The sequence below is a fragment of the Lineus longissimus genome, chromosome 3, assembly GCF_910592395.1.
Source record: "Lineus longissimus chromosome 3, tnLinLong1.2, whole genome shotgun sequence".
Lineage (NCBI taxonomy): Eukaryota > Metazoa > Nemertea > Pilidiophora > Heteronemertea > Lineidae > Lineus > Lineus longissimus.
The window spans coordinates 15,341,778-15,365,304 of NC_088310.1; the positions used below are offsets into that span (position 1 = coordinate 15,341,778).

Below are 23,527 nucleotides of genomic sequence, written 5' to 3' on the forward strand. Positions count from 1 at the left end.
TAAGCGAACAGATGTTGTCGGTGTTGCCAAGATGTCACAACGAACTTGTTCGATAAAAATGTAAAAGGGGCCACCCTCCAAGCGTTAACTTACGGGCGTTCATAGCCGCGCCAGAGGCTCGCTTGATATTTTTCATTTGCATGATTTATTTTTCATTTCAACTTTGTAGCTTTGTATTTCATCTCAACTTTAACACCATAGCAGGGATTCCTCTCATACGAAACGAAAGTTATTTTGATTTTGGCCCTTTTTTCTACACAGAATCGTAGATATTCGTAGATCGCATTACCCTATTACTCAGAAAAACTGCCTGTCTTTAGATTTCTGTATCAAGGAGGTAAACAAACAAAAAGTGGCCAAAGTTTGTGATCTCTGAGGTAAAGTAGATATTTCCTGTAAATTTCTTCACAGCGGCTATTGCAACTATTATACAGCAACAAAAGGGGCTGTTCACTTTCGATTTAAGCCGTCGATTTGTGATCTATGGGAAAACGGAAAGAGATATGACCTTGCAATTTGCAGGGATAATTTTGTGTATCAGACCATTTTCAATGGTACAAAAATCTATCAGATTCAAAATAATTATTTAAGACAATAGGATTTATAACTCCAAGAAAACAAAGAAATAATCATATCTTTGATATGAAAGTTTGCATATGCATTATGCATGTTAGGGTGATATTCATTTTTATGATCAAAATGAAAAAAAATACAACATAGTCATTGCTATTGATTTGAAAAACAACTCACAAAATGTTCATATTCTGTCACTACAAATCCAATGAAACTGACCATAGTTAGTAGTTATTTCCAGGGAAGGACTGATCTAATCTCCTTCTGGGGGTGTGAGGTACCTTCTAGTCCAGCATGCTTGAATGTACTGCTTGTGACAGGCATGAAAGGTGTTTGTCAGTTCATGAGTCGAGGGTTATTAACAAGTTCCTTTGTTTAAGCTATGGGAAGAAACTGACATGACTTGCCTAATAGAGAGCAATGGGGCATTTTTTAATAGATGGCTTTGAAAGGTTTTTAATGGATGAGTGCAAGGTCGTTAAAGACCATTCAAAAGAATGTTTTCTGGTACAGATTACCTCACTGAATCAGTTTGTAATGCTTTGTAGGCCAAAAACTTTGAAGGGCTGGCAATGCCAGGCGTCTACATGCAGAACTGGTGTAAGCAACATGGTGCTTCATCTGTGTGAAAGTTGTGGTGTTAGCATTACTGATGACGGTGATCGATGCTCGAATCTGATTCAACATCGCAGATTCTTCTGTGGCACTAAAAGTGCACCAGGTAAATATCACTGCTTTAACTGTGACCACACTTTCTGCAAGAAACCGACATACTTGAATCACTTATCCCCTTTCGCTCCAGTGATTGCTGACCCGTATACAACTCTCGTAAAACCCACAAATGCTTCTGCTCTTGTTGAAACACTACAGAGCAACAAGTTCATGGAAATAGTGCATATCGGCATAGTGCATATCATGCCAGTCAGCAGACTGGGCACTGCCAGGATTTTGGCCGCTTACGTTTACGCCTTCATTGATCAACTCGACAGCATCCAAGACTTTGAAACAAATATCTTGTGTCAATGGATGATTGGCGGCCATGGATGTGACGTCATCAATATGTTTGAGCGCATATGAGTCACGCGTAACTAATTTAAAAATCGGAAAACGGGCCTTTTTTAATATGTGTTATGATTATTTGGGACATCATTTAGAGTGATAACCAATCAGATGTAAGCAGCAGTAACGAATCCTTATAACGCCTCAAAATAAATTGAGAAATGAGTCAAAGTAAACACTATGTGGTGATCAAGTCAATGACATTGCATGTCTGCTCCAGCCTGCTCATGACACTTATCCCATACCGTGGCGTCCGTCGTCGTCGTCCGTCGTCCGTTAGCAGGGCACGTTTCGTAACTGTTAGAGCTATTGAGTTGAAACTTGGTACACATGTACCCTTATGTAATGACACCTTGGAGACCAAGTTTCAGTCCGATTCGTTTCATGGTTTGGCCACCAGGGGGCCAAACGTTAAAAGTGAAAATATGCAATATCTCCCTTAATAGTAGTCGGGAAATTTTGAAAAAAATATGGCAGGTACTTCTAGCAAAGGTGCATCATATATCCTCCGGGTTTTTGATTTGACCTCCTTTTCAAGGTCACAGAGGTCAAATGGTGTAAATTGGCCGTTAGGATGTAACGATGGCACGTTTCTAAACTGCAATGACTATTGATACCAAATTTGGTACACATTTACCCCTTAGTCAGGTGATCTCAGGGACCGAAGTTTGGTCCAATATGATTCACCACTTGACCACCAGGGGGCAAAATCCCAAAACCTTAAAAATGTGATTATTCCTTAACTTCTTGCCCGATTGCCACCAATTTGATATCATCGGTACATCTAACCACCATACAGTATATGTCACACAGGTTTTTAATTTGACCTTCTTGTCAAATGGTGTAAATTCGCCGTCAGGCCGTAACTATGGCACGTTTCTTAACTGCAATGACTATTGATCACAAATTAAGTACACATGTACCTCTTGGTCAGGTGATCTCAGGTACAGAAGTTTGGTGCGATCTGATTTGCCGTTTGGCCTCCAGGGAGGGGGCCAAATCCTAAATTCTTCAAAATGCCATTATTCCTAGTAATGACTTGCCCGATTGGCACCAATTTTATATCATAGGTACATCTAATTCTAACAACCATTCAATGTGTCACCCGGGTCTTCTTTGATTTGACCTACTTTTCAAGGTCACAGAGGTCGAATGTACTGTAAATTGGCCATTTTGGGGAAATTGTAATTGCTTGGACCTACATCAAACCTAACACTACATGACACAATACCATGCTCTTTATCCATCTTTCCTCCACATGAGGTGAGCACAATGGCCCTGGCCATTTCATTTGAATAAAAACGTAAATTTTGATACGGACATTTTGACACATCTCACAAGATTCATAGCCGTATAAAATATAGGAAATTATTGTTTCTAGCAAAACAACACAAAGGAGAAAAGGGCGAAGCAATAAGATGCCTCTTATGATATATGAATCGTTGCGCGCCCTTTGGCAAAACTATTTTTTTGTGAGAAGTTAAATGTTTTTGATGTCAGACTTTTAAAACTAAGCGATAACGCTTCTTTTGGTGTACAGTATACCCTTGATAAATACGCCAGAAAAATACGATGAATCGATAATTACCTGGGTTTTCAATACATTGCACCACCTGTATGGCAGTCCCTGCGAGGATCAATGCAGGTATAATGTACATGATGCGGGTGGGCATTGAAGGTCTCAGTCATATAACCTGAAAAGAACGACATTTAAGAATGTATAATGTGTTGAAATACTCATTAGGTTAAAATTTCATCCACGATTTATTTTGTCAAATTTGAATTGACGCTAGTTGCTCGATGTCATGAATTGCGAAAAAAACACCAGCAGTGCCACCCCACCTCCAAATTTTTATCAATATCATTTAACTCGCAACTTAAACAATTCGTAGTTGGCAACAACATAGATGAAGGTAAAAATGGTGGCGAGTAGAAAAATCGTCGTCCCGGACGGGGACATTTACAGACAGTCGAAAAAGGAGGTTTAAGTCGACTTCCTTATGCACTTACAAGATGTGGCAACATGTCTGGTTAATTATTTTAGGTGGTTATTATGAACAGGAACATCAAGGTCGCCAGTTAAATGCAGTTTTAACGCAAATGCGAGTCGTGATTCACATTAAAATTCGCTTTGCCAATTTCAAGGATATCTAGGCCTACTACTAGCATCTTTGTATTGACGACATACATTTGACGTATCCTCCGGTGAGGCATTGTTGATCATCCGGTGTTTTGCTGATAATTTGGCGGCTTCATCGTTGGTCAAGTTCTCTCGCTAAGGTATATTTGAATCATATACCGTACATATTAATCATTCAATCGTGATACTGACCTCGTTCATAGCTTCCCCTTCATGGACAGCAAGCGCTAACAGGATGGCCCAGAATTATTTTCCCATCCAGAGATAATTGTCTTTCTGGGGACCAGGTTGTATAAGCCCAAGCCGAGGCTAGCTAGTAATTGTAATCCACCAACTATGATTCGCCATGGTATGTGATGCAATAAACAGGTAGTGAACAGCACTTTGCTCTTGAAATGGTACATAGGGTGAGCCTGCTTTTGTTATAATCGTCAATTGCTTATGTAATGCAATTACAGCACTCCGTCTTTTTCGAGTCAGTTGAAGTTACAATGTAATCTTTTTATGTAGGAAAAGTCATGCTGCACGGACTGCTTTTACGTGAGGAGAGAACGTTTATGTGAGACTGAAAATGCCGCAGCAGTAGAACGACTTTTTGAGCGAGTTTTCCTGGGTTTGATTCACCTTGTAATAAATTGGGTCGTTCGACTTCTAGCGCCGCGCTTCGGTAAGCATCGGATCTCCGGCTGTTATAAAACGCGGATTCCGCGGAAAAATCACAAAGCCGCCAGTAAATACGCGCATAATATTTAATGATAATTATATTATACAAATAACAACATAAATCATAAATCGGAGGCAAGAACTACCAGTTATCTGCACATTTCATCGGTCAGATTTTAATCCTCTGGAGCGCCATTCATGCCATTCCGATCGACTCTTCCCTCTTTTTTTCTTGGTGTTGATAAACTTTGCATGTTATCTTCGACACCACCGTGGTTCCTAATTCCCTAACGGAACACATTACGAGGCTGCTTTCAAGTGTGATTGATGCCCGGATTGATGTACGTTACGGTATATGCCTCCTTCAAATATAAGTCGATGACGAACTGAATTCTGGTCTACGAAAATGTTTTAGGACAATCTCCTTGCAGCTCGAACCTAACCAACCATATGGACTGCACATTGAGTCTATTTTTAGCAAACACAAAAACTTACTTCGCGGCCCGTCTAGAGTATAAGTTTATTTCAAACCACAAGGTGCTTGTGATTTACGGCGCACACAGCGCACCATATAACGGGGATTCCCAAATACCTTGTCACCAGGAGTACTTCATGCGCACAACAATGCACACTACTAATATGAAAAACTCTCACCTGCGGTTCAGGTAGCCACCCTGTAGCCAAGTTAGATTTTTCCGGGGATTTCCGCGGAATCCGCGTTTTATAACAGCCGTCGGATCTCGCGCCTTGAAGCGCATACACAGTATGAATTGAACCCGAACGCTCTCGCGCCAGGCCCGAGTAACTTTGGGGTAATGTAGCGTAAAAAAGAATCACCAGACACCAGAAGGGTGTGCGTAAACTTAACAAACTACTCACTAGCTATATTAACAAAATCGTTCGCTTCCTAATATCAATTTCTTCCAACACTTATTCTATTTTTGCTGAAGAACTGCAGTCTAATGAATAGAACGACTTTGTGCACGTCGCTAAACCGGTGTAAAAGTAAAAAGTGTCCCCCCTGGAAAAAGTGTCCGGCCCTATTGTATTCTGCAATAAGGTTCTATAGAGACCCTGACCGTCAATAGCTCAGAGATTGAAGCGCATAATAGAATCCTTTGTTCCCGGACATTTTATCCTAGGACATTTTTAACTTCTACACCGGCGTTAACAGGATCGTCTGCCATATTTTCTCAAAAATCACGTGCGGCGGCCATTTTATGCCGAAGTAACCCATTTCGAGGTCCCTCACTACGGCCAGGCGCGAGATGAAGCACCAGTACAAAAATGAACGCAGTTGCGCTTACTCGCGCTGAAGACCCTAATAGTGCAAAATTATTTGAGGCACGTCACAAGTTTGACTACCTCTACATCCTTGGTCTACTTGATTAACAATTCAAAATGGCTGCACCATAGACCCTGGACTATCCCCTATGTCACAAGCCGCGTCACCGCCAGATTCTGGGGTGACGTAGTATGACCCGTCTATTCGGGCACTACGTGTCAGCACGTTTTTAACATGACCAAAACCGTTTGTAGCCGACAAATAATTGTAAAATTTACCAATTATCTCAGGTGTATACAGATAAAGAAGCCTTATACTTAAATATAAAAATAAATATCTGTAGGGATTTTTGAAATAATATTTTCACAGTGGCGACTCCTTTTGCTCGCGATTGACATTGGTAACACGTGCTTCTTCGGTTTTCTCTGCTCCGAGTTCCCGACAAAAAGACGCGCTTTTCTTGTAGAGGCAATTTATGCTTTATATCAGAATTAGCTCATAAATTATCCGTGTCAATGAAGTTCTATCATGCCGTCAATTGATTTGTGATCGCATTATGGTAAATGGTTTTGTAGATGACTGATTAGTCGCCCTTTTTTCCGATTCAATATGTCAAGTGTCAAAACATTGATCATCTTATTTGCATGTCAAACGTTATTCGTTGACCAATCAAATATGTTTTAGTTTGACATGTGACCAGGGGCAGTGCAAGCGACCATAGGAGTGCGCAATGACCCCTGGGTAAACGTGGTTGCAAGTTTGAAACGGCATAAAGGAAACAGTGGTCGCCAACTAACAAAGCGCACAGACGAGAATATTGCAGCTGTAAGACAATCGCTGAGAATCCGACAAGATGCGCGATTAACGCAAATTCAAGGTAAACTTTTCCAGCGAATAGTAAAGACCGACTTACACTTTCATCCACACCATGTGTTGGTTCGGCAAGCTTTATCACCAATGGACATAAAACGAAGAGTGGTTTCCAGCCCACCCACAGGAATTCCTCGAAAATGTTGTTATTGGTGATGAAGCTTGCTTCTGTTTGTCTGGAAAAGTTCACTCACGCAATGTCATTTGTAACGCACGTAGGGGAAGCCGCATTTGGGCTTTGTATTTGACAAAAAAATGTAAGATTCAAGCTAGTAATCTGGGTTGGATTTGTCGGAAATGTTGGCCCTTTTCTCTTTGAACGAAATGTCAATGGGGTAGTTTACGTACGGTCGATATATACCTATGCGTGGCGCAAAACTACCCAACTTCAACTCGTGAAAAAAATAATGGTACCGTACGTTACGTATGAAGCGAACCTAAGTGAACTTTCCCGCTAAATAACAGGATCGTATTTCTGGATTACCCAGGAAAAAAACCTTTTTGGGAAGGTGAAAAAATCACCTTGATCAATTTTATGTCAACATACTATGTCAAATCGAAGCATAATACTGTCTTCTCCCACTTAACCGAGCGCCAGGAAAATGGCTCGAAAATGACTAAGTCCAGAAACATGGCAGTCTGTAGATTTTTACCGGTGGGCTGCAAACATTTAATATGACAGCCAATTATATTTATCAATGGTTATAGGAAGACAACCTTGTAAATGTTGTCAATTCAATAATGCCTGGTCACGGCTAGGGCCAGTAATCCCTGCAGTCAGGGTGATGATTATTGAAGTTACGTAAGTCTATTACAAGTCCATGTAAATGGTTAACCAATCCAGAGTCTTTCAAATGAATTTATTTTATCTAATCGATTATTGAATCGTTTTCTTGTGGGGAAAATCCCATAAAGGGCACTTTCGGGTCAAATTTCATAAGTGTTGTCTGCCATCTTGCTTTGACCACGTTCTTCTGGTAAGATGCACGCAATGCGATGGATTTTGTGGGTAGGCCTAGCAGGCACCCTTACGATCTTAACGTATGGAATGGAGCATGGAGATGATGTTGACAGCCCTGACACCACTACTGATGATGATGATGATGGTGATGATGATGATGATGATGATGATGATGATGTAGATGATGCTAACCAGGCTGTACCTGGTGCACGTAGGCACCAAAAAAGCTACAGTCTCAATCAGAAAATTTACCTTATCGAGACATACCAATTGGAGCATACTATAGGATTACGTCATGCTGAAACTGCGACATCCTTTGCTAGACACCACCGCATAGCACCGCAGACATTTAGACGTTGGAGAAGCACAAAGGATGACTTGTTTGCCCTCAGAGATAGATCAACTCAAGACCATAGAAGACGGAGGAGACAACGGCAACACGGCACTGATGCACAAGGTAGTGTTTCTACAAGCATTATATTCCTCGCTAAATGAATTTCCTTCTTTGTTGGCCTGTACCGACCGGAATAAGTCCGCTTCTGTGTCATGGACGGAAGAATAAGTCGCATTATACATCAAAGCGACTGACCCTGACCATGCCATTAACAATATCAGTATTATTGTTCCTGGTACCTTTATTCCTAGGACTAACATTTCGTTCATACCTGTGGTTATCACCAATCAATATTTCCAAAGATGTTAAACGTGTTAGCTTTTTTATTTCAGCATAGTGGCCCGAAATGGAAAACAATTTGAACACCTGGTTCCTTGAGCGCCGAAGACTTGGTTTCCCTGTTTCCGGTGAGGGTATTAATGGGCAAGCTGGAAGAGAATTTCGGCAATGGTGGGCAGAGCTTCCGAACGAAACGAAGGTCGAAAGACAAGAACAGAGACCCCTGCGATATCTTTTCCATGCATCTGCACATTGGCTTAGCAACTTTATGGAAAGGTGAGCTTTATTCCGCTGCTGCATGGATCGGCCTTAACGTACGGAATGGATTGTATTCGGTGAATTTTAACAATATGCAAATTCCATTTCAGGAAACAAATCACCTATCGAAGGAAGACCAATGATTCAAGGGGGTTACCTGACAACGCCCAGGCTTTAGTTGCCGACTACCGGGGAGATTTTGCCGACCTCATCAGAGACGCTGATTTTGATGTCATCATGAACATGAATGAGACGTTCGTGTTGTTTATGGTGCCAAGATCGACAATGGAAGCGACTGGATCCCAGAATGTTGACATTAGATCATCCCAAGGCAACCCGAAACTTGGATGCACGGTGACTCTAGTAGTTACGACAGACGGACGAAAAGGACGAGCCGAGCTCAACTTCAGAGGCTTGGCACCAGATGGTGACGTCATTCGGCAGCTTCAGGCGGATGCGCCAGACAATGTGCGAGTGAGTATTGGCATAGAATACAAGTCCGTGGTTGTAGTACAGGACATGTACCTGACGTCATCAGTGTTGTCATTGACGATCAGACATTCTAGTTAATGGTAGTATTTTTTAGGAAAATCAGAACGTCTTTGACTAAAATTGTTGTACGTTAGTCATGGATGCAACCAAAACATTGTGCGTGTCTGACTGTTCAGAAAAGTAATGTAAATGTTCATACTTGTTGTTTGCTTTTCCAGGTAACTGGTAGTCCACAGGGTTGGGCACGACACCAATCGCTAATCGAGTGGTTGCAGGCCCTGATTGTGCCATTTGTAGCAGGGGCACGTTCCTGTTACTTTTAGACAGGTATCCGGCGCATCGAAATCAGCAATTTCGTGATGCAATCACCGCAGAGAATAGGACAGACACTTTTATCCCAGGACGATGTACTTCGCTGCTACAGCCCTTGGACTTAACCGTGAACAGGAGCTTCAAGTGTCACCTGAGGACCATTTGGAAAGTGTGGAAAATCGGCCACACCGATGATCAAGGACATTGTGAGCGGATCACCAGGCGGGATATGGTCAGGATGATCAGCCTCGGCTGGGAAAGGGTCACATAACAGACGATTATGAAGGGTTGGAGAGCCAGTGGCCTAGTTCCTGAGGACGATGACAAAGTCGTGGAGGGGGTAGAGATGGTAAATGATGAGCTAGAGCAGTTTGTTGAGGGGATTGAGTTTTCGGAAGGAGAAGAGGATGATGATGTTATTGATGATGACGTGTAAATCCCGTTTGGATAATAAAATTGATTGGTAAATTAATAAGTAAATCTGTTCTTTAATTTATTCGTTGACAGCAAGACTTCTTTATTGGGACATTCTGCAGACCCAAGCTGGCTTTATCATAGACACTAGATTAGAAATTTCTGGTCAACCAACACTATAGGCATACAATGAGGACGCTAGTTGTATTGTATTCATTCATTCAGTACAGGACTACCCCATGTCAATGTTCATGTCTTTTATCCACTTACGTGGAAGGCATTCGCATTGCCCACGAAAAGGGAGTCAATTATCAGCTATGGCTGTTCTTTCTCATGTTCGCCTGCCACCAGTAAAATCGACCTATTCATTTGGACTTAAGTCATTTTACGATTCAGCCGCACTCGGTTAAGTGGGAGAAGACAGTATGTTGGAAAGGACGCAGCCATTCCAAGCAAAGGTCCGTGTTAATTTAAAAAAATTATTACAAAAAATATAATTATGCATATAATTAACAAAGTATAGCTTTTACTCCACACAATTTCTCTATTTCGGGAATTTCGCGGAAATCTACTTGAAAAACCCAAAATCCGCGGAGAAGCTCCAGTTGGTTAACAGCACATTTCCATTTTCAACATTTGAAAAAAGTTTTATAAAAGTGGAGAAAAACTTATTGACATTTTGAAACTTTAAACAAAACGGGGTCCATACTGTTTGGTTCATCAGCAGTATACCGGACCGGATGAGTCAAAACTTGTCTTGCATTTTCTCGCTTTGACTTTGCTAAATATTTGGTAGTCTTGCGATGTCGTGTGTTGTCTAAGATGAAAAATACCAAACCTGAATTTGTCTGGCATGTTCTTGCATTGACTGGGCTTAAAAGTAGCAAGTCTTAATTTGTCTTGCATGTTCTTATGTGTAGACTCAGCCAAATAATTGGTAGTATTGGGTTGTCACATATTAAAACTAGAGTTTAAATTTGTCTGGCATGTTCTTGCATTGACTGAGCTTAAAAATAGTAAGACCAAATTTGTCTTGCATTGACTGAGCTAAATATTTGGTAGTCTTGCAATGTCTTGTGTTGTCTCAGATGAAAAATACCAAGCCTGAATTTGTCTGGCATGTTCTTGCTTTGACTGAGAAGAAGTTAAAATTGTCGCAACCATTGAACTCAAAAACATTTTACAGCTTCCACCCCTGCTCTCTAGGCTTTCTTGGAGAACAGCATTACACAAAGAGCCACATGTATCAATTTTACCTGAAAAGTTTATTGATTTAAATCTAAGGCATCAGGTAATATTCCAGAGGCAAAACATGGTATGTACAAAGATCAATAGTCATAGACTTTATAGATGATACTATTTCTAGTTGATAATGGTTAACATCACAGTTTTAAGAGTTTCAAGAGTTCACCTTTTCCAATACTCTAAACCATGCTGAGTTTCTTTTGTCTCCATTATATTTGTGTAGAAACTTATCATATGATAAATACAGGTACATCCACACTTCATGCTGCTGCATGCTGTCCTATAAAAGCAATTTCCTTAACTATTGAGGTTATACAGCATGCATGGTATATACTCAAGAGGTTTAATGTCTATGAGCCCGTATTCAAGAACGTTCCTTTATCACTGAGTGAGACTTTAAGCCAGACTTTAGCTTAATTTCATTTCAAGAACCATCCTTTACCTCGGGCTAGAGGACTCCTTTAAATATCTCCCTTGGGCAGAGGTTGGGTGATTTCTAGAACACTCCTTTATTAGAGGAACTGCTTTATTTTGCCCTAAGGAGGCCTCTAAACTTAAGGTTGGTCTGGAGTAACCTTTAGACCTCCTTTAGCAGCCAACGTGCAAAGACGTCTTCTGATATTTCAGCGGTGGGTGATTATGTCAACCGACTACTACGTTTTTAGCTCAGCTGACAAAGTCAGCGGAGCTAGTCAAATAGCTATTCGATTGGTGTCCGTCCTTCCTTCCATCCATCCTGCCATCCTTCCATCTAGCCATCTGCAGACAAAGTTGGGCATTTTGTAATCATACAGCCGAGGCACTTCAAATCTAGTCTTGCTTATAAACACCGCAGAAAATGTTGCTTACGGAAAAAAATTTGGGCGATTCGACTCAAATTCAGCTCCCCAGGGGGCAAAATGCGTAAATGAAAAAACAATTTTTTGACGCTCTATTCCAGCAGATAAAAGCTTGAAATAAAGTTGAAAAGGTCTTCATGATACAGAAGTTTTGATATAAAATAGATCAGTGTCGATTTATATCACCAGTTGGCGATAGTGAGCAAAACTGTTGTTTGACCCCGGATGACCCCGCTTTAAATTTCCCGCCGAGGTTACCTGGAGTACTATCATCAAGAAAATGGCGGTGACCTTTTTATTTCTACCGGAGCGATGATTTTGTAAGTGACAAATTTTCTTTTTTAAGCCTTTACGGAAACGTATTTTGGTACGAAACTTCACACGTTTATAGAAAAGATCAACGAGAATGTGTTCAAATGCCCTCATAACGATGAGTTCAACAGAATTTGGTCAAAACAACCTTCGAATGGAGTCAACTTTCTTTGCGAAATTGAAGCGACGACCTCATTATTTATCGTAATTTATGCAGATCTGAGTCCAGCTGATGGGTGATGTTCTGATTTGTGTTCAAACTATTGGAAACTTCGGAAATTAGTTCTATTAGTGCTACTATTCTGCAAGAAGTATATTATAGCCATTGATGTTGACAGCTAAAAGCACGAAAACTTTGTTCAGGTTTCGCGTCCAATCACGTGACCTCTCCAACACTCGATAATGCACTCTTTTCGTCCACGTTTTAGGCCAATCTTCGGCCTGAACATGAAATCTAATAAGCGCAGTACTTAAATCAGATGTTTCTCTCGCCTTGAAAACATTCCTGGGTAAAATCCATTGAGATTAGCCGAGTAAATCCACTTTTTCCGTGCCTAAAATCTCTGCCGCTGAATTCTATAAATAGAAACTATTAACATCGCGGCAGTGTGGTTCCCATTGTGCGCCCTCCCACTTCACACCATGTCTGGAACTTTTACGGAGAGAGAGGGCGTGCGGTAAGAAGAATGGCCAAAATGACGTCACGTTTTCCTGGCAATGTCTCTTGCCAGACCAGTCAAGCATTGGGAAAGCATCTTTAATTCAGACAACGTTAGAACTAGAAAAACGAATATGTTAATTTGCAAAATTAAAAGCAGATTTCACCACTAACCAGCCAAATCGGAATACGACGGCGCAAAATGTTCTCGCTTTCCTCCTGCTAAAAAACCTTGTTCCCGCACTCCTATTTTAATTTATGCCAAGGAATATGATATGATCTGTTTTCACTTTTTTGTAATTAAATGGTATTCATATAATGAGATCAATAGTAGTGTCCGTGTCAGATCCCATCATGGAGGTATAAATAATTATTTATACCTCCATGATCCCATCGTTCAACTAGTCTTCTCTCCCCAGGTGCCTCACACGGACCTTCACGTCCCCATACTCAAGACCAACTCTTACAATATCGCCCTCAAAACAACCCTGGAGTCATGAATTCACAGGTGCTCCTGTGAAATCTCAGTTCTAGTTTATTTATCAAACTTTATCGAGGGTTATCGAATCGAATGGATGTGTCGATCGTCGGGGCGGATTGATATGTGGTTAGGTTGTGCGTCCAAGGCGATTAGGTCATTCAGTTAGTTTGAGAAAGATCATGATCATGAAGATGCGTGTTGTGTTATCATAACTGGAAAACAAGTTGAAGTTATTATTAGTACTACGATTCTTACATGAGTAAAAAGTAGACGTTTTAAGCAACACAATAATGTTACTCCCATAAAAAAACTGTCAATTCTCCTTACCACTCACAGAAGCCAAGCCATTGCTGTTAAGTTATGCAGGGGCTTAATCAATTACTTGAACTTCCTGTGGGGTGAATAACATTACCTTTTGAACGGCTGGCTGTAGGGGGATGATTGGAACAGCCGGTATACCTGCTGACCTGCTGAACCGAGGTTAATGTTATTTTCAATCCACGATTGCAGGTCACCTGATTTTCGAGATTTCGCGGGAAATGAAATTGTAAACAAACGCATGTGTGCAGTTCAAATGTAAACAAAAATGTATTTTTGGTACTTTTGGTTGCTGGACTTGGGTTTTCCCGCAGTTAGGAGCTGGATCAAATTGGTGGTCTATTGTGCTGTTTTAGTCAGAGGTAGCCCTTGATTATGAAGGGATTTTCAAATTAAGGTGACCATGGTCTTTTATGTGCTCAGCTCACCACATCTTTCAATACTTGATGGATCTGATGAGGCGCGCGGAACCTGACATGGCCTTACCAAGGAGCTGCTAACGTTGCCTTTTTGGCTGAGACATTGCTTCATGTAGGACTAGGAGGAGCACGCATTTTAAAGTTAAAGTAGTGATAGTACAGTTGGTTCGAGCCATTTGGAAGCCGACATGTGAAGGCCTATCTGGGTTCTCCTTCTTCTCCGTATAAAAAGGGGCATATTGCTGACTAAGGAACAAGGCATATTGACATTGCCTCATCATCTCTATGGGACCAATTGATATACTTTTATATGCACGCATACATCGTGCCATTTCAGGGTCCGAGTCTGTGGACAATTGGTTTGATTAATTTGTCTTCTCGATATTGCTCCTTTATTGCATTAGATTTTCATCGCAATTCGATCTATTCAAGATATAGCCAATTTGAACCGCCAAGGATAGATTGGTTCCAGATCGACTCACTATGACTAGGAATACGAAGTAGAGCACAATGTCATGAAAAACGACCCTTTGTATTGTAAATTCTAATCACCTGCAGGACAGGTCAATTTCTCTCAATAAAATTAATTTTGTTGACTCCTGTAATCTCTACCTTATTAAAAAAAAAGAAAGTGGTGCTAGTCCCAAACTGGTAATTTCTGTTTATTTTGACCTCTGTTAAATCAGGATACCTCTCAATTACAGACAACATTTTGTATCCTTGTGCTGTACAACCCAGCCTGGACATACCACAGTTGTCCATGGAGAAGTCTCATCCTCTCTGACACTTTTTTTCTGTAAAGCTACTGATACAACATACTGAACTAGGGATATCTTCCGTTGCCTCCTGTAATATTTACATACCATGGCTGATTAGTTCAATCATATTTCATCCAGCTGGCAGCTCTGCATTGGAAATTTTAGTGGTATAACGTGTTCTCTTGACCTTCAAACAGTAGTATAAAGCCGATATTAGTGAGGTTTCGCAACCGCCCGGTTAGGCCCTTCGACGACGTTTATCTATTGTTCAGGTAAACTCACACAATAGATAAACGTCGTTGTAGGGCCTAAACGGGTGGTTGCGAAACTCACTAATTACTACTTTATACCCTCAGTCCTATGTTATTAGGTCATCCAGCTGAGCGCCAGGCCCTTGAGCCTCTTGTTATGATGTCAATGTGGGTATGCCACGTATTCGGACACTGCTTCCTCAGTTTCGAGAGAATGATTTCAGTGAAAACGCCTTTTTTGATCGATTTCGGTTTACCAAGGATGGATTTAATCACCTAATGCAGTTTATTGGCGATGACATCTCAGAACCTGAGAACAATCGTGGACACCCCCAGTCACCAAGGACTCAAGTGTTGGTTGCACTCCGTTACTATGCGACCGGTTCGTTTCAGATTGTTCACGTACATTTGCAAGGAGTGTCCCAGCCATCGGCTTCACGAATCGTCAAAAGTGTTTCAGGAGTGTTAGCAAGAAAACGGGCCGAAGTAATTCGTTTTCCCAGTTGGAAATAAAAGCAAATTCTATGAAATGTATGGTTTTCCAGACGTGCAACTCATGATTCACGTATTTTTGATAATAGCCGGATTTGTTTCCAGCTTGAACAACGCCAATTCGATGGCTTTCTGCTTGGAGATAAAGGCTACGCTTGCCTCCCATTTTTAATGACGCCATTTCGGAACCCAGCTGGCCGTGCACAAAATCGATACAACAGATCAGGCAAGGGAACACGATGTGCAGTTGAAAGAATGTTCGGCATAAGGAAACGAAAATTTCCGTGTTTGAAACAGGGTATACGAGTGAAGCTTGATATAGCAATGTCTGTGATCACTGCGACTGCAGTATTGCACAACATTGCCATTGATCTGAAGGAGCCAAATTTCGGTGAAGGGAATGAGGATGCGGAGCAAGATGACCTTGCAGTCCATAGGGATGATGATGTCATGGAGGCTGCTATACGACAAACAATTGTTCAACAATATTTTCAGTAAGCACAATATTTATAAACAATTTTGTGGTGGACTGTACATGAACTTATACATGTAAGGTAAACATTATTTCAAATTTGATCTGCTGGTGATAGATCAATGCAATGTACGTACACCAAAGGGATTTAATTGTGCATCAAATGACAAGTTTATATATTACAACTCTGTATAAACCTGATGGAATAAATGAAAGTCCTCTACAGGATTGTTGTCTGTAGCGCCATGAACTGTGACTCCCTCAGATCCTCGACTATTCAGCTTCCTATAAAACAAATGCTGCAACTTGAACCCCTCCATCCGTTGTTCATGTTCCTCTTTTGCAAATTTGATTTGGTTCTGCAGATGCGTCATCCGGAGCTCGTGCTCTTCCCTCTGCATTGCCAACGCTGAATCCACTGCATTTGCGCGGTTGGCTACGGCTAATGGACACTTACTACAGGCATTCTTAACATTGCGGGTACGGGGAGTTTCTTCAGTCTGGGGTGTGGCAGGCCGCGAGATTGGTTCAAATTCTTCAATGACTTGGGATTCATCAGATTCATAGTCGTCAGGCTTTCCTGCACTAGCGCTAGCAGATTGGTTTGTTTTCTTGCCTGAAAAAAACGTTCCGCTTTTGATGAATATGATTTGTCATGTTCATTCAATAGCAGCCTTTTACATGTTTTAAGCATTTTGTTTTAGCCAGAAGCAAAAATGAATTTAGTTTTTCATTTCATCCAGATAACTGCTGGATATTTGTTATTGTGGCTTCAATAAAGTTGGGGAATGTCCCTAAATAACATGATTAATGCTCTTTAATTCAATGCGATATCATGTGTGCTAAGGATACGTGGTACTCGGAGGACAGAGCCATATTGGACCAGTTACAGATGAAATTAAGAAAGGTGGGCGCAGGAGTGAAAAGAGTATAATATTAGTTTCTAGGAATTTTGGTGATGAGTGTCATGAGAGTTGAGACAGCAGCCACCACAATTGGCACATATATTTCAACATTAAAATAAATGATGAAGTATAAAATCACTACTTTACCTTCTGGGTTATGATAGCCTGTATCATCGTCAAAATCATTATCCAGTGGCTGTAGTACTTCTTTACAATACGATGCTACCATGTGGGATACATCATCAGCTAGAGAATATTTCTCCATTGGTCCACCTCCTGTGAGTTGGTGACTTTTCTTTTCCTTTGCAACGTCTTTCTTTGCCTTCAATTTCAAATAATCGATAACTTTCTTGAGCTGTGGAGCATCGCTAGGTTTGACACCTGGCTGCGCATTGAACTTTTTCGTAATTCTGTCCCAGGCTTCATTTTTGGCAGTCAGAACCTTGGCAGTATTTTCCGCAGGTCTACTATTTTCTTTCCCTTTGTCACTAGTTGCATTAATAGCTGTTTTTCTATTTCGGTGAACTGCCGACGCGGTTTTGGGATTTTCCCGTCGTTATCCTGAGAACCTATTTTTCCTTTTTTCGGCGTGTTCTGCAATTCACTACCATGTACAACAGCCACAGCAATACCAAATCAACTTTCCTGCACATGTTTTTTAAGTCTTAGCTGCATATGCTTACTTCAGATCAAGACAATTGCATAATACAACAATGGTAGGGAACTGCCATCTGCCTATTACCTCTGATCATTGGAAGGATAAAGGGACCCTTTAGAAAATTTGAGGTGAAGGACGACCTTAACATAAGGGTGATAAAAGTGTTGTTCTTGAAAACCATTTCATAAGGGAGCCTTTAGCAAAGGAACTCCTCTGTAAACGAGGCCTTTATAAAGGCCTACTTAAGGCCTAATAAAGGAGGTTCTCGAATACCGGCCTATGTTTTTATAAGGATTTAGAGTTACATTTGTGCCTTTGTGATGCTTGTGCGGTTACTGCTACATGTTCACGTATGCATTTTTTGTGTGCTTAACTGAACTGGTACTCCTAAAATCACATCCACGCTAAGTCATCAATTGTGTTTCTTACTTTTCAATACTTTATATACATATCTCGGTTTTGAATGAGAAGTAGTTTTAGATGTAATTGTACTGAGGATTCGTTCATCTTGTGTATTTTCAGTCTTTTACGGTATTAATAAACATCAGTTTAAATAAATAATATTTTCGTCTCGAGCTATAGTACATGGTGCGCTTACAGTAAAAGACATATGCGTAAAAAGAACAAGCCATCCCCACGATCAACTGATGACGTGTAGCAGATGGTTCTCCACAGATATCAAGTAGCCTATCAGACGACTCCATGATACCAGTGCCAAGGAACTTGCAGTATACGGTACCTCGAAGAGTCCCGAGAGCCAGCGAGATACACAGGATATCAACGATCTCCAACAAATGCTGTGTTCGATCAGTGATTATCAGCTTGCTGGAATTTCTAACAAAGCTAGGTGCTTTGACATCACAAGATATTTCGCTTCATCACCGACTTGCCGATTTCTTCATAATGAGAAGATTTACTGCACTCACAGGATTAGATCATATCTATCCACGTATAATTCAGTTTTTAGATTTTAATTAAGTAGCATCAGAGAATATCTCTCCTACCACTTTTCTGAGTCAAGTCACTTGAGGGGATTTAAATTTTTATAGGTCAAATCATTGGGCGATTTTGGGTGGGAGTGTAGCAACCATTGGACTCAACAACCGTTTACAGCTTCCACCCCTGCTCTAGCATAGCTAGCATTATATTCACTTGGCCAAATATTTGTTAGTCTTGAAATGTCTTGTGTTGTCTCAGATGAAAAATACCAAATCCGAATTTGTCTTGCATTTTCCTGTGTTGACTTTGCTAAATATTTTGTAGTCTTGCAATGTCTTGCACTGACTTCGCAACATCTGGCCAAGTATGTGGTTGTCTTGCATTTTTCTTGAGGGTTCTTGTGTCATTCCTGAATGTTCTTGCATGTCTTGCATTGGAAATAAATGTAAGTCATTTTATTTGGTTGTCATGCAAGTTCATGAGTTATCCTTGCAAGTTCTTGTGTCGTTCTTTAATCTTCTTGCGTGTTCTGAATGTTCTTGGATTTGTCTTGCAGGTTCTTGCATTATTTTTATGACTCTGCCTAAAATCGGCGAATAGGTAATTATGATTCATTATGTTACACTCCGATGGGCAGCTTGGAATGCGCTTGCCTTGGGGAAAACCCCTTGACTATAGATCGACCTTAAACATGATCAACGAAAACGTTGTTCATGCACTTGATGAGATTGATCGCATGCCAATGGACAGTATCGGCAGCTTTGGTGGTTTCAGGATGGCGCTTCAGCGCACAGACGTATAATTGTACGAGATCGAATGTAACAGTTATTTCCTGGAATAGTAGTCGGATTGGGATATCTGAGAGAATGGCCTCCGAGGTCACCAGACCTCACCGGGCTATTGAATATTGCAAGGAGGGTTGCGAGGTTACGTAATTTACACCTGTGATTGTACTTGAGGTTACTGGTATTCTGATGAAGTTTTGGAAAGGCTCGGCCTACTACGGACATAGGTATTTCAACCTCGTTTACCCAAGGGTCATTGCGTGCTCCTATGGTCACTTGCACTGCCCCTGGTATCATGTTGAGCTAAAACATAGTTGATTGGTCAACGAATAACGTTTTACATGCAAATAAGATGTAAATAATGTTTTGACACTTGGCATATTCATGGCATCATGAATCGGCGAAAAGGGCGGCATTATCAGTCTACATAACCATTTACCCTAATGCGATCACAGATTAATTGACGACATAATAGAACTTCATGGACAAGGATAATATATGATATAATACTATATAAAAAATTGGTTGCCTCTACAAGAAAATTACATCATTTAGTCGGGCAATGCGGGCATTCCCAGCAAAATAGAACCGAAGAAGCACGTGTTACTAATATCAATCGCGCAAGCACTGTGAAAATAGGGAGTTTTCGCAAATGCCCCGAAACGGCATCGTAAACGGGGATATACATAGCTAAATATGTAGTCGGCTTGACTAACCGTGAGGTGTGAACGCTCACTAATATCTCTCCATTTTTTTTCGGAAAGTGGGGAGATAAAAAGGCCCTCAAATGATATCCGTTTGACCATACATTCTCTCTGCTCAGTTTCGATTCGAATGACAGATTGAGCGATAATTTCTAACGTTGTCGTTGCACAAATTTCTGTCATCTCCCAGATGTCAACTCAAATCAACTATAATATGATATACATTGTGGTTTGCTTCAAGATGATGAGAAATACTTTATATCGCTCTCATTTTCACACTTTCTTTCGATTTTTAGCTCAGCTGACAAAGTCAGCAGAGCTATTCATATAGCTATTCGATTGGTGTCCGTCCCTCCATCCATCCGTCCGTGGACACAATTGGGCATTTTGTAACCGTAAGGCCAAGGCACTTCAAATCTAGTCTTGCTCATAAACACCGCAGAAAATGTTGCTTACGGAAAATTTTTTGGGCGATTCGACTCAAATTCAGCTCCCCAGGGGGCAAAATGCGTAAATGAAAAAAAAAAATTTTGACGCTCTATTCCAGCAGATAAAAGCTTGAATTAAAGTTGAACAGGTCGTCATGATACAGAAGTTGTGATATAAAATAGATTAGTGTCGATTTATATCATCAGTTGGCGGTAGTGAGCAAAACTGTTGTTTGACCCCGGATGATTCCGCTTTAAATTTCCCGCCGCGATCAAAAACCTCGAACCAGGGAATACCGGACTGCTGGTATTGCCAGTGCATCCACTGTATGAACGGCTCGTCTGGGGTAAATTGACGAGGCGGCTCGACCCTCCACTGCGCGGTCGAGGTTACCTGGAGTACTATCATCAAGAAAATGGCGGTGACCCTTTTATTTCTACCGGAGCGATGATTTTGTAAGTGACAAATTTTCTTATTTAAGCCTTTACGGAAATGTATTTCGGTACGAAGTTCACACGTTTATAGAAAAGATCAACGAGAATGTGTTCAAATGCCCTCATAACGATGAGTTCAACGGAATTTGGTCAAAACAACCTTCGAATGGAGTCAACTTTCTTTGCGAAATTGAAGCGACGACCTCATTATTTATCGTAATTTATGCAGATCTGAGTCCAGCTGATGGGTGATGTTCTGATTTGTGTTCAAACTATTGGAAACTTCGGAAATTAGTTCTATTAGTTCTACTATTCTGCAAGAGTATATTATAGCCATTGATGTTGACAGCTAAAAGCACGAAAACTTTGTTTGTTTATCAAACTGTATCGAGTGTTATCGAATCGAATGGATGTGTCGATCGTCGGGGCGGATTGATATGTGGTTGTGCGTCCAAGGCGATTAGGTCATTCAGTTAGTTTGAGAAAGATCTTGATCATGAAGATGCGTGTTGTGTTATCATAACCGGAAATTAATTTGAAGTTATTAGTGGTGTTGTCATTGCCATTTGTTGCATGGAATGATAGTTCGAGAGCTCTCATCGACGTATTCAGCATTGACGGAAAGTAGGTCCGGATTTGGCAACACGCCAGCTGTCTCACATGTTCCTCCTGGAGTCACCAGGCAATGACTTAACATGGTGCTACAGCCAACACTGTACAATCACTTTCCATCTTGACATCTTGTAATAATCTTTGCCAAATCAGTGATTTTTATATAATTTACTCCATGATTGCAATCAGCCTTTATTAAATTCCAATCACCTGCAGGTCAGGTCAATCTTTTACCAATAAAGTTAATTTTCTTAAGCACCTCTTTATCTTACTTCTTCACATACAGGGCATCCCAAACACTTTGCTAAATCCACTAACCCCCCATTTCGAGTTGGTATTGCACCAGACCCAAAGCTCAACGGTACAATAATCATGTAAGTGTCCAAATACCTTTTCAGGACATACTAGTATGAGGACATCAATTTTGATACCAGAAGGAAAACCAATCCTGTCCGTGTGTCACTGTGACATAGATCCTGGCTCTATTGGAAATGTCGCACTCGCACTGTATTACTATATGTGATGTCACTTACATCTTTCACAGTTGACAAATTGAATCATCCATGGTTATTGTAACTATATATAGTCCTTGCCAAATCTATCTAAAAGTATCAGTAAAACTGCTAAACTATGAATTGTATCTGCTTACTCAGCTGAGCGCCAGGCTCTTGGGCCTCTTGTTATTAAACCTACCTCATTGATACACATATAAATCCTTACGTTATATCTTTACGTTAATCAATTAAAAACTACATTCCAACCACGAACGCTCTCGAAAATAATAACCTTGTGCACAAATGCAAATTGCACATGACAGACACGGCTCGTCATGATATCGTACTCGTAACGCTGTGCTACCTCATCTTAGTCTCTACAATTAGTGAGAAGGCGCCAAGTCGCCAAATCCATGTGCAACATTTTGGTATAATTTCCAATGAAATGGCCAGGGCCATTGTGCTCACCTCATGTGGAGGAAAGATGGATAAAGAGCATGGTATTGTGTCATGTAGTGTTAGGTTTGATGTAGGTCCAAGCAATTACAATTTCCCCAAAATGGCCAATTTACAGTACATTCGACCTCTGTGACCTTGAAAAGTAGGTCAAATAAAAGAAGACCCGGGTGACACATTGAATGGTTGTTAGAATTAGATGTACCTATGATATAAAATTGGTGCCAATCGGGCAAGTCATTACTAGGAATAATGGCATTTTGAAGAATTTAGGATTTGGCCCCCTCCCTGGAGGCCAAACGGCAAATCAGATCGCACCAAACTTCGGTACCTGAGATCACCTGACCAAGGGGTACATGTGTACTTAATTTGTGATCAATAGTCATTGCAGTTAAGAAACGTGCCATAGTTACGGCCTGACAGCGAATTTACGCCATTTGACCTCTGTGACCTTGACAAGAAGGTCAAATTAAAAACCTGTGTGACATATACTGTATGGTGGTTAGATGTACCGATGATATCAAATTGGTGGCAATCGGGCAAGAAGTTAAGGAATAATCACATTTTTAAGGTTTTTGGATTTTGCCCCCTGGTGGTCAAGTGGTGAATCATATTGGACCAAACTTCGGTCCCTGAGATCACCTGACTAAGGGGTAAATGTGTATCAAATTTGGTATCAATAGTCATTGCAGTTTAGAAACGTGCCATCGTTACATCCTAACGGCCAATTTACACCATTTGACCTCTGTGACCTTGAAAAGGAGGTCAAATCAAAAACCCGGAGGATATATGATGCACCTTTGCTAGAAGTACCTACCAAATTTTTTTCAAAATTTTCCGACTACTATTAAGGGAGATATTGCATATTTTCACTTTTAACGTTTGGCCCCCTGGTGGCCAAACCATGAAACGAATCGGACCGAAACTTGGTCTCCAAGGTGTCATTACATAAGGGTACATGTGTACCAAGTTTCAACTCAATAGCTCTAACAGTTACGAAACGTGCCCTGCTAACGGACGACGGACGACGACGACGACGACGACGACGACGACGACGACGACGACGACGACGACGACGACGACGACGACGACGACGACGACGACGACGACGACGACGACGACGACGGACGACGGACGCCACGGTATGGGATAAGCTCACCTCTGCT

At 41.0% G+C, this 23,527-nt stretch overlaps 1 protein-coding gene across 1 annotated transcript in view; it reads right to left on the minus strand.

Annotated features, from left to right (window-relative positions):
- The window catches only part of LOC135484961 (uncharacterized), a 91,893-nt gene that overhangs the window by 32,823 nt on the left and 35,543 nt on the right, over positions 1–23,527 (minus strand). Inside the window, exon 2 of the mRNA XM_064766678.1 lies at positions 3,221–3,326. Coding sequence (XP_064622748.1) covers positions 3,221–3,305 — 85 coding nt within the window. The 5' untranslated portion in view covers positions 3,306–3,326. The remainder of the gene's footprint in view (positions 1–3,220; positions 3,327–23,527) is intronic.